The sequence below is a fragment of the Xiphias gladius genome, chromosome 11, assembly GCF_016859285.1.
Source record: "Xiphias gladius isolate SHS-SW01 ecotype Sanya breed wild chromosome 11, ASM1685928v1, whole genome shotgun sequence".
Lineage (NCBI taxonomy): Eukaryota > Metazoa > Chordata > Actinopteri > Istiophoriformes > Xiphiidae > Xiphias > Xiphias gladius.
In genome coordinates this window covers 5,332,383-5,344,441 of record NC_053410.1, presented here as the reverse complement: position 1 = coordinate 5,344,441, position 12,059 = coordinate 5,332,383, and the positions used below count along the sequence as shown (strand labels likewise).

The window sequence follows — 12,059 nt, the reverse complement described above, 5'->3', positions numbered from 1 at the left end:
ATAAAAAGGAGAATAAAATTAATTTAAACATATCAACAAACGCTTGGAAAGACCTGCTGAATCCTTTCAAATACTATCACTGCATTAACAAGAACAAAAAAGTTTTCAGACAAATGCAAATCCATAAAGACTTTTCAGCTGTTTCTTGAAAGAAGACAAATTTTACCATCTGGTCTCTTTCATCAGACACAAACTTTTCCATAGCTTAAAAGCCCTGAGCACAAATGCTATGTCAACGTCTTTCTTTGATGTTTAATTTTGAACAGGCAAAAGAGTTTAATCTGTAGCTTCAGGACTGTTTTTGCACATAATGTAACCTGCAGCTGAGGCATTTATGGCAGAGACCGTAAGGCTTATACAATATTAAAAGTGGCCATAGCAGACCTTCATATAATCTGAGTACCAGGGCAGAGGACCATAAAATGAAGATGTTTTAAATAATTAAAGTACCAAAAGGTGTGTGTGTATTTGTGTGTATGTGAAGGTGCTGAGTCATACAAACGTGACATTTTGCTGCTAAGACGCCATCCTATATGCACACAAGGACCTTAATGGTGTAATGCGTTCCCTAGACCTTATACCCTAGGCCTTTCCCTGAGGGTGATAAGCATTCTTGGCTCTTATTGTACCTTTCTTTCCTGTAAAGCTAATTAATTCCCCTAAATCACTTAATTTCCCACAACGTAAGAGCCTAACCGTAATGGTACCCTATGGAGTTTATGACCACTCGTAGCACTATGGTGGAATGATTTTACAAGTGAGTCCCCGTTTTGTTTGCATCATGCATGAGAAGGCACAGGCAAGTGCACAAGCTTGAGGGCAGCGTGACTCACATCCTGCCCTTGGTCTCACACTGTTTTGCTGATGGAAGCCAACAAACAATGGCAAATGTCCTTAGCCATTGCTATTTGAATGACTAACCCCAACCATCTTACCCATGGAGCATTTCTGGGTCTTATCCCCATGACCACCATTTGCCCACACCTCCACCATCTCTTCCTGTGCGCTTGTGATTAGCTCTGCGTTTATCCTCCTCTTTCAATAGGATTCCAAATGGAGCAGAGAGTCTCGGGCAGGGCGAAACAGTAACCTAACCCCAAAACCCAGTTTAACTCAGAAAAAGCCTGATAAAGAAATAAGGAAATGGTCATCACAAAGATAGAGCTATTATTATTATACCAATATGTCATAATTCACTCTGATAACAGAGCAGTTGAGATGTGTTTTAAAGCTTAGATAACTTGTGGGTGACTTTGAAGCCATATATAATTAATAATTTCAACCACAGACTGTAATCAGTGTTATTCTTTTGTCACTGCAATTCCTTGTTTGGTGACAGCCATAGATTAGAAATAGAAATATACTGATGTCTATAACAAATCTGGGCTCTATGCCAGACTTCCGTCAGACAGAAACTATCACAACACAGACAGAAAAGCAGCATCTCATATTCATTAGAGGCGTTACTGCCCCTGCCAAGGCCGATATTAGATTAGGCAATTTAGATGATTTACTACAGCGCAGTCAGAGATTAGTCTTTTGAACTCTGCCTCAAAGTTGTACCCAAGTCTCTATCTGAAATGCCCTTTAGCATATTTTAAACAGATAGCGCTGGCAGTTGAGAGGTCTTGGACATTAACTGTTGCAGGAGAGGCAGAGATACAGTAACCGCAGTACTGGTCAAGCTTTACCACAAGCAATGAATAACTAACAACGAGACTAGGCCAAAACCTAGTTTAAGATATTAGATGTATTTGTATTCTTTCCAGTGTCAGCCAGTTTCAGCCCTTTATCTGTTTGCTTTCTCTGCTACTGTCTGTGCTCACACATCTAGTATTGTAATACAGCCGAATTCCCGATAAACCTGTTCTCACTTACACGTTTTTCTGTTTCTGTTGTCAGACAAAGGAACAAGTATGAAATAGTGCCTGAAACGCGGCCCATTAAGACCACATGTTAAGACCAAACTCCCAAGCCACTTGCAAGCTGCTGCTCTGCACCGCTGAAATCCTGATTTCATAACCGTCGCCTGACAACCTCACCACGCACATAAGGTAAAGACAACGGCTGTGCTGTGATTTCGGCTGTATTCACCCGTAAAATGACCACTCCGAGAGAAAGTTAGGAGCTCATTCACATCCGTGTCAGCTGCCGCGCAGTCAAGTGAATGAGAAGCATCGAGAGGTTTCCCTGCGGAGGGAAAGGCCAACCTTGCGTTCGCGGGGCAACTCTGGCCACTCTCACGGTAAGTAGCAACGGTTTGTCCAAAGAGTTGCTAGACTCGTCGCTAAGTGCTTCTGTGAAGAAAAGTCGCTAAAAAGGGCGTGAAAAGTCGGTATATCCAGCGACAAAAGGCTCTTCAGTCGACAACACTCCCTGTACACGCCCTCCGTGATGACGCAATAGAAACTGTTTGAGACAATTCATTTTGAAAGAGCAACGGCCAATGAGGAAACCCCATCACTTGGGCCGGCCAACCAATGTCCTGACTTCATCCTTCAGTCAGTCACAGACATTGGTTGTTCTGACAGACAGACAGGAAGGAAGATACGAGACTGTCAGCATCACAATATAAACTGTACAGGGCAAGAAAAATGGACAAACTGAGCTGGAATTTCTCTATATAACACATTTGAAAGTCCATTATATACTATTAAGTACTTAGAGAATACCATTTTGTGTAGGGGTTTAATTCAGCAAGTATTGCACACTGGTAACAGAAAAGGCAGTAAAAACAATATGCACAACAGCGAGTGTGAGAGTATTTGTACTTAATTACTTCTTTGAATTTGCAGTCCACGGCTTGTGACAACTGCATTAATAGGGTGGAGCACTTTTCATTTATATGAGAGAGAGAGTGTTCGGAGGAAGAAAAAAAATCGCTTGCTGTTTGTCTTAAACGAAGCTGTGTGTTGTGCTGTGTGTGAGTCTCTGCTCATTTTGCTTGTAAATTAACTGAATGAAGCGGCTACTCAGAGAATGACTATAGAGGATGAGGAACATTGGCAGCAGCTGGAGGGGACGTAAACGAGCAACTGAATATTTCTGTGATATTGTGGATTCCTTCTGAAGTATGTGTTGTTGCTTTCAAAACTGAATTAGATTCATTGATTCATCTAATCCAGTTCTAAACTCAAATTCAAAACTCAGGCAGAGAATAAATAAGTTGTAGCCTGTGAGGTGCACAAAATCATTGACGAGGCTCACGATTAGCTCAAGACTTAATGAGCCAAACCCTCACCAATATGAAACAGAGGAGACTGCGAGATTTTGTTTCAGGGAACGCTCAAAGCTCTAACATTTCATCTCAAAGAGGGTGGTTGCACTGGCTCCATCTTCCCTATGAATGTTTAATATGTATTGCACACTTTGCACGTAAATCAGCTGCATGCTTGTGTGCATCGGGGCATGAATGCATGAATCCATATCATGAAATGGTTTTCTAACTACCAGGTGAATGATATAATGATGCTGGCAGAGTACTAATTGTGTGTTTTCATTAGCCATCAGCTTTTCTTTCTTTGTGTGCTTGATGAAATATGTTCAAAATCAGAGGCACATCTCGTCTTTCCTTGCAGTTTTCAATCCTGTTTCATTACTTTAGCTCTTTATGTCTCAGTTTTTCAGCTGTACAAACATATCTAACTTATATTTTAGCATTTAGATGCACCTGATCTTTCCTCAGAAGCATCTGATACTCCTTTATGCAGATCAAACTCGGATAAGTAAACCGACAGAGTGGGTTGATTGAAGTGAGGGAACACAGCAGGTGTGTTTGCTCGCAGCTTGTGCCATCAAACACACCCAGGAAACAGCAACCTGCAGGCTGCGCATCCCGCAGTCTCCCAGTTGGTGAAATTTCATTCAGATCCTCTGTGGTGTTGAAGACAAAGACATCACAGCGCTTCCGTGAGATTCTTGTCTCCAGTATGAGTTTAAACAAGCCACCTCTTCATACCAGAACGATTCAAAAAGGGTTTCTTTCCTCACACCTCCCTGTATCAGCACAGAAGTTTCACGTTTTGTACGCTACTCATCAAATTATTTGTCAGTTATTTTTGTGCCAAAAGTTGACCTCTTGCCAAGTGTGTGATGAACGTATTCAATGCAGTATATTTACCTAAAAACAGAGGCAAAAAAGGGCGCAATAGCCACTATACTCTCCTCTGGCTTTATCTGTCTGTCTGTTTGCCCATCATTCACCTTTGAGGTTTGATCACTGAATCCAACTGAGATTTGTTTTTGATGTTGTGTGCTGTGTGTCCTGCATGGAAGTGAATCATGAGGTGAGTACATCGGACCCGAAACAGAGGGGAGCTTCCTCTTTACAGCTTCCTTTATCTGCACAGCCACTGTGAAGACACTGGAGATAAAAGAAAAAATAGAGAGCAACGAGAAAAGAAGACGAGAATGCGGTAATAATTTATTGATGTTAAACTGCTAAATTTTATATGTGAATACTTGGGAGTATTGCTGAGGGAGCTATGGAATAGTTACAAGATCACACTGGCCTAGCTGACATGTAGGGATTAAGGGATGAGGGATCCTCTGTTTCTTGTGAACAGTAACATCCAGTCCCTTGATGATCAGTCAAACATTATGATCTCAAGCTAATTCTTAATTTCCCCTAAACTGAAAATCCTTAACATCAGTATATTCTCTTGTAAACATAGTATGAGATGTCAGCAGTTTAGAGGAGGAAAAACCTGGTAGAAGGGCAGCTACCACTGAGGTGTGTTTGGGTAATTCATGCGCATAACTCCAAACTGCAGTAATGAAGTAATCTACAGTGGGCACCTATGGTTGTTTTGGGAAGCACACAATACGTGTGAACGTGTGCATCTATATTCTATAAATAGAGAGGGTACAGCTGGTAAGGGGACCTGTTAAGTTAGGCAATTGAAAAATATCTGCCTGAGATCTTTTTGAGGGGGTGAGATGACTCCAAGACAGACCCACAGAAACACAAACCTGAAATTCATTTGGATTATCGCCCGCAAATTGCTAACCTTTTAGCAAACAAGCGCTTACATTCACACGCAGCCTGTGAGCTGGAAACGGCAGCCTACAGTGCTATATCAGGAGCTGGTGAGAGCAGTGAGACTCAACCATACTGGCTGTGTGTGGGCTGCAAAAATAAAGTAATAAGGAAAGTAACTAAGAAACTGCAGAGTTTTTCTGTTAACCATTTCACACTGTCATTTGGTAAAAGTGTTCATATGAAAAGCATTGCCTTCTTTTTTGCATGTTATCGCTCTTTACAGTAGCAAGAAGTGCAACATGAACCTAAAAAAACGTTAGAGCTTACCGCCATGACAACGGTTTGTGGGAGTTACTGTTACTCACCTTCCCTCCGGTTCAGCTTAGCAAAGCCTGGCCCGTGGCTGCTGGACAACTGTGAAGAGCTCCTGAAGGATGATGGCAGTAGAGTCGACACCAGCGGACTGTGACACGCCTCTGTGAATCACAGATCGGGAAGAACAGAGGATTTCAAATGGTGAAATAATTTGCAGGAAACAAGATACCCCTGAAAACTGCGGTCCTTCATGGCACAATCAGTCGCCGCACAATAAGAATGCTCTCTCCAATTTCAGTGCTGTAAGTGAATTACGAACATTTGTGGAGCCTAATCCTAAAATTATTAGGCCTTATATTAGCCTTGTGTAAACAGCTTTTTTTGACTGTAATGAGAAACTGCTGGAGACTTAATGCACTGTGTCCTAACTGCCCGAGCAGACATATTAATGAGACAAACAAACCACTGGTGGAGTGACATCATGGGAGGCTTTTCATAACTCACACACTTTGATGGTTAAACGTCAGCTTTACTCCTGGCACCTGACAGTACATGAACACAAACTACACTATTTTTTTCTTTTCAATTAGTTAAATAAGTTAGTATTTTCTTGTAATACGCCACGCTGCAAACTTAAACAAGTCTATGAAATCTTCATCTGAACCCCCCCCTTTTGATAATGGATGCTTTGCTGAGCGCTAAATGTCTCTGAGAGTTATCTCTTGGTGAGATAATATTAATGAAGGATCTTGAGCTGTCTTTACTTTGTTTAGCTGAGATTTAATCAGACTTGGCCTCACTGCTTTGGTTTTGGATTTCTGCCCAGGAAGGGAACCTAAACAGAAAGTTTGACCTTGGTCTCTCTTCATGGGACTTTGATTTTGTCTTTTTTTTGTTCTAGTTGTGTATTGTTTGGATGATGCTACACATAGTTAGTGTTACAATAACAGCGATAGACTATTCTAATGCGATAAAATATCATTAATTGAGTCTGAAACCTAAAATACTAGCAATGTATAAATGATTAAAAGATGAAAAATTTTACTCTGTATTTTTAGTTTAACCAAGAACTATCTGCTGGTTTTTGGAAGTCTACATGACAGAGACAGCTGTAATTAATGAATATGACGATATGAAAAAGAAAAATACTCACAAGCAAAAGTAATGAAATGTAAAGTGGAAGATTAGCCAGTAGCCAAGTATAACTAAACTTGCTGTAGTGACAAAATAAACAAGCACATAAAGCTTACGAAACTGAAATATGCAAAATTAGTAACAGCTTGAGTACACTGCTGTAATGCTGAGGCTGCAGTGTTAATATGTTAATATCCTGTTCTGAAAGCTCCAAGTCAACAACAGCTGTGCACCTCACCTCCAATTAAAAACATATATTGTTGGCAGCTGGTATGGTGAAACAACTTTGTATACTGAAGATATAAAAAAATCCAAGAATGCCAAGTATTCCCTAGCTGTCTATGTGTGTTGTTTTTCAGATTGATAAATTAACGATCTCTGTGCCAATGATAATTATTGTTTTGCAATATATCTAATACATTCTCATCAGCCTCTAAACATCCAGGTTTTTTATTTAACTCCAATCCTTGAAATTCTTTGGTTGAGGAACTGTGTCTCACCATTGGCTTTAATTTTACATTAAGTGAGCTGTGTTGGTAGAGACTGAATGCAAGAACATTAAGACTCAATGAACTGGGAATAACTGAACACAGACACAACAGGGCTGAGCATTTATCACCTCTCAAAATAAACATGACAAATTTCTCATATTGAGGTATCATCATGCATGGTACATGTTGAATTCAAATTTTACTAGAATATGTCACTGCATGAGATCTTGAAAACATAAGAACATACAGTATAGAATTTGTTCCAATAAACATAAACCATACTTGAGGTTTGAATTGTGCTGTTGTCATTTAGAATAGAGTATGAATATCAACATCATAATGTGATAATTACTGCAAAAATACCTTTGTCCATATTGCTAGATGCAAGCAACAGTTTAATTACAGGGGAACCCAAAGAGTACATTTGTTTACGTCATTTTCAGCCCCAAATTGGGCTTTTGCGTAAACTACTAGTATCCCACGTGCACATTGTGTGTGGGAAGTGTGTCACAAAAAAAAAAGGGATGAAAAATAAATTTAAAAGAACAACAACTAGGTATGCAATGTAATGTTTCTGTTGCAATTGAACAGTCTCAGGTCACACAAAATAGTGAAAAGGATGTTTTCATGCATTAGAAAATAGTAAATAAGTAACGTGTTTTAATGGTTTCTTATTTATAGACAGAGTAATTTTATGTGTGTGGATTTTGTATGGGTATATTCACAACACAGGCAGAAAGGTGTGACCTTACATGATAGTCTCAGCTCCATGATAGCTTCAACCTAACACACAAAACCATTTGACCAGGCAACAACGGTGACTGACCTCTTTTTCTCTTTCAGTGGTTAGGTTTGTTACACTAATTAATAAAACACAAGTAAGAGCAGTGAACATTATTTCAAAATAATAGAAAAAGATATTTATCATTGCGCCCACATTAAATTATCTTTTTACCCAGAACAAATTTTAAAACCCTTAAGAGCACAACCTAATTCTGGCCCATTCCCTGAAAGTCACAGAGGAGACTGTGAGTAATCGATATGAAAGAAGTAGAATTACTGTATTTCATGTGGGAGGTAGAAAAAATATAGCATTTCCAAAACAAAAAAACAAATTGAGTTTGGGTTGCTGACTGAACTCTGGACCATCAGCTGCTAAACAGTGACCCTGACGATAGTGAAGGGAATCCTGTGAAACATCAAAATACTAGATTTTTCTGCCTATCCCAGTTGCTTTGCTGAGGTCTTCCTTTCAGAGTCTCAATACAAATTTTCTGAGATGAGAAATTTCAAAGATCAGGCCTCGTCAAACTCAATTACCTTACTGAAGCATGTGACAGTTATTTTTCCATAAACCACCATTAAAAAGATTTTGTGTGTGTTGAGGTTAACAATCAAAATTGAGTTCATCTGGCCACGCTTAGTATGTGTCCTCTTTTAGTTCTGACGTATGTTTGTAGGCCAACCCAGAAGTTAGCATCAGCATGGTTCCCTCGACAAAAAGCCAATGGGCTTTTTCCACTGGCTTTTGGATTATTGCAGAAAATAAGCTCTGTGACAAACAGATGTTTATGATACTTACACGTATTGTTCAGCAAGATAATCTCCATAAATGAACACCACTTTTTTAATGTTCGAAGCATAAAATACAATCACCAGATGTAAAAAGCTGACAGTGGGCTATAAACGAACTACGCCACTGTTGCATGACTTCAATGTCACCACCACGAAGCTTCCAATTTTTAATTTCATTTAGCCCACTTACCTCTTCTACGGAAGCCGTTCCTCTTAGAAAGTAAGCAATGGTTTGCAAGAGCACGAGCATAAACACAACGAGGTTGTAAAGGCAGATTGCTGAGTAGATCGGTCTTGGTGTTTGGTGTGATGTCATTTAATGTCCCCAGCAACCTCTGTAGTCTCATTTAGACGCTTGTTAGCAACCGTCTTTTTTTAAGATGCGTAGTTAAAAAAAATAGGTATTATAGGAGTGAGGTATTACTGATGTCATTTATGTCGTAGAATAAAACATGAAAATGTCTTGAGCTTGTGTTAACCACAGAACTTATTTCGGGCATCTAACCACAACCCCATCCAAAAAAACCCATCGACTTGGGGAAGAGGGAACCGGAAGTTACTTCCAGGTTTTAGGACTAATTCCTGCAGCACGCTATAAAGCTCTATAACAGGCCATATTTGCTTTTTAACCATTTATAAATCCATTTAGATAATAGTTAATAAATAGTGTCATAAGACATTTTAACAGTTAAATAAAGGATTACAAATATGTCTGGAATCTTATAATGTTCTTGAAAAAAAAAATACAATCAGAAAAATCACTGTGGAAAGACCTTTTCCCCCAGCTAGCTCTAATAACATGCTATTGTTAGCCACTGAGACTATCTAGCTAAGCACGGGAAAGTACATAAATACACTGCTAGCTGTACATAATCATGTTTGGTAACACAAACACTTGCTCAGTAGATAGTCAACTGCCGTTGTCAGCTCTGCTTGTTTCTTAGTCTGTTTTTAAAGATAGTTTCAGGTCTTGTTGTTACTTCGACCCACATCAGAATCCATCATTATGAAGCTCAAAGTGCTTTTGGTTCATGTTGCTGGCTCCATTTAGCTACGTTTTTTTCCTCCAATGTATTTTTTAAGCACACCTAACATTTTCACATTTACACTCTACCGGTTTTAGCACACTCTTTAAGGTGCTGCAGAAACATTTCAGAGGAACACACAGGACTGAGTGTTCTGGTTGCTAATGGACTGTTAGCCCAACAGCCCTTGGCCTAAACAGAGATATTGTGAATCATTAGTCTTTCGCACCTTGACAGCTCTGACATTCAAAGCTCTGCAGGTTTGGGAGCCCCCTCTCAGGACCCACGACACATCCATGTGTTTAAACATTATTTATCCAGCAGAGTGGGCTTCAACAGTATACTCTCATTCATCTTCTCATCCAACTACCCTGCATCAATAGCATCTACTTTATCATGTCCCTGAAATAGCTGCGTCCCCACAGAATTCATAATTAGCTAAATCAAGCTGATGAGCATCCTCCTCCCCTTCAATTAACAACAACAATCAGAAGATTAACAGGTTCATAGCTCTTAAAGGGTCATGGACAGCCATAGTTCAGTGCTGCTCATTGTGCATTTCTCACAGTTATGTTACCATTATGCAGTGTTTCACTGAGCGCGATAATCACGCTAGGGCCTTTTTGTTCCCACAAACATCAATTGTCATCTTCAAACTGAAAATTTTGGTGTTCCTGTTGCAAACTGGCATAACCTCAATCCACATTTTAAACAAGTAGAGGCAAGACTGTTCACTGTGTATTTTTTTTCTACTGATGTGACAAACCGATCTACAGTTAGGTACATAAGTATTTGGACAGTGACACAGCTTGCGTAATTTTGCCTCTGTACACCACCACAATGGATTTGAAATGAAGCCACCAAGTTGTGATTGCAGTGTAGACTTTCAACTTTAATTCAATGGGCTTAACAAAGCTTTCGGTCCAAATACCTACGTACCTGGCTGTATACAGTAATGAATTATGCCCTTTTCCCTGCTACTGATGCAGTCATTAAAGTTTAAATATAATATAAGGAAAAGAGGAGAGAGAGAGGGACAGAGCAGCATAAATAGTGCATGTACTGTACATTTACGTTACATTTTTGGTATTTAGATGTCATCCGGAGTGATGTTCTGAGTGCCTGAGAGCACTCTGAGCAAATCCCTCCTTCCTTGCTCAGAGGAAGATACTGGGGAATTTCAGGATAGCACATGTCTAAATGATGGCAGTAATAATACAGGGATCTTAGGATCTATAAATAAGATCATGGAAGCCGTGGGAGAACTGCTATGGGTGGAAAAACAATACGGTAACTGAAATAATTAAGTTGTGAATGTTGCCTCCCACTCACTCAAACTCTTTGTAATCCCAGGAGAATATGTACATCTTGTGCTGTGGTGTGTTATGTTGAGTTTCATTTCTTCATCTTGTTCTAAAACAGTTGGCTAGCAGAGTAGTGACTCGTTTAGCCTGAGATGTCAGCGCTAATTATTTAATTATAGAAGAGAAAATGGAGAGAAATGTTTTCTGCACCACTTTGAGGATTTTGAGGCATCAGTTGTCTGACATTAATGGGCCACTAATTTGATCCGGTGGGATTTATCCGTATTTTTCATCAGACTGTTCCGTGTTTTCTACCTTAACCTATCTGCCTTCCTCCCTTCACGCCTCTCCGGCTGAAGAAAGGAGCCTGTCTTTACTGAGCGGAGAGGATCAGGACATGGATGATGAAAAACAATGTTTCCAGTCCATCGTCTGACAGTCATAAACATGCCTTGCACGCTGGTATTTTTTTGTGACACTAGGCCTTCTGAAGCTTGTCCGGTCGGAAAATGCCAGTCAGCAGCTCAATATACAGTAAAATATACAGTATATATACAGTACATATTCAATCTGTTCGTGGAAGCATATTAAGCAATTTAAAAAAAAAATTAATTATACAGGGTGGGGAGAAAGTAACATGAAAACAAACAAAAATGAACTGCACATAGAGCAAATAACAAATATAAACTGGATATAATCTGACATGCAGATATGGACTGTGTTTGGAATGTCCTTGATTACAAACACACAAAACACTCAGAGACCAAAGAGAAGCCAAAGAAAAAATAAACAAACAAACAAACAAACAAGCTCAAGTTCCTGATTATGTCCCACTGGGTATGTGGTACCCAGATTAAAAATCCACTGGGCTTCTGCTCTGAGCAGAAACTCTTTGTAGTCTCCTCCCCTGGTGGGGCGGCCTGACCCTCCGTGTGGTGGAGAATTTTAACACTGTAAAAGTGTCCGCACTCCATGCAGGAAATTGTAAGCAACGGGGAAGGTAGAAGTCCTTCCTGCTGGTACTGCTCTTGCGTTTACCGATGCATGACCTACTCCGAGCGTACTCACTGCCACACCCACATATAATTTAGGACAAGGGCATTCAAAAACATAAGTAGCACCTCGGGAAGCAAAAGTAGTGAATCATTTCTGTCCAAGCACCTCCATAACGTTTAGATTCAAGTTTAGGTTTCTGGCAGCATGTCAAGAGCGCTCTCTTCACCACAACTGCTTT

The 12,059-nt window shown here is 39.8% G+C and overlaps 1 protein-coding gene across 1 annotated transcript in view; it reads right to left on the bottom strand.

Annotated features, from left to right (window-relative positions):
- The window catches only part of LOC120796409 (contactin-associated protein-like 4), a 64,026-nt gene that overhangs the window by 39,972 nt on the left and 11,995 nt on the right, over positions 1–12,059 (bottom strand). Inside the window, exon 2 of the mRNA XM_040139225.1 lies at positions 5,347–5,457. Coding sequence (XP_039995159.1) covers positions 5,347–5,457 — 111 coding nt within the window. The remainder of the gene's footprint in view (positions 1–5,346; positions 5,458–12,059) is intronic.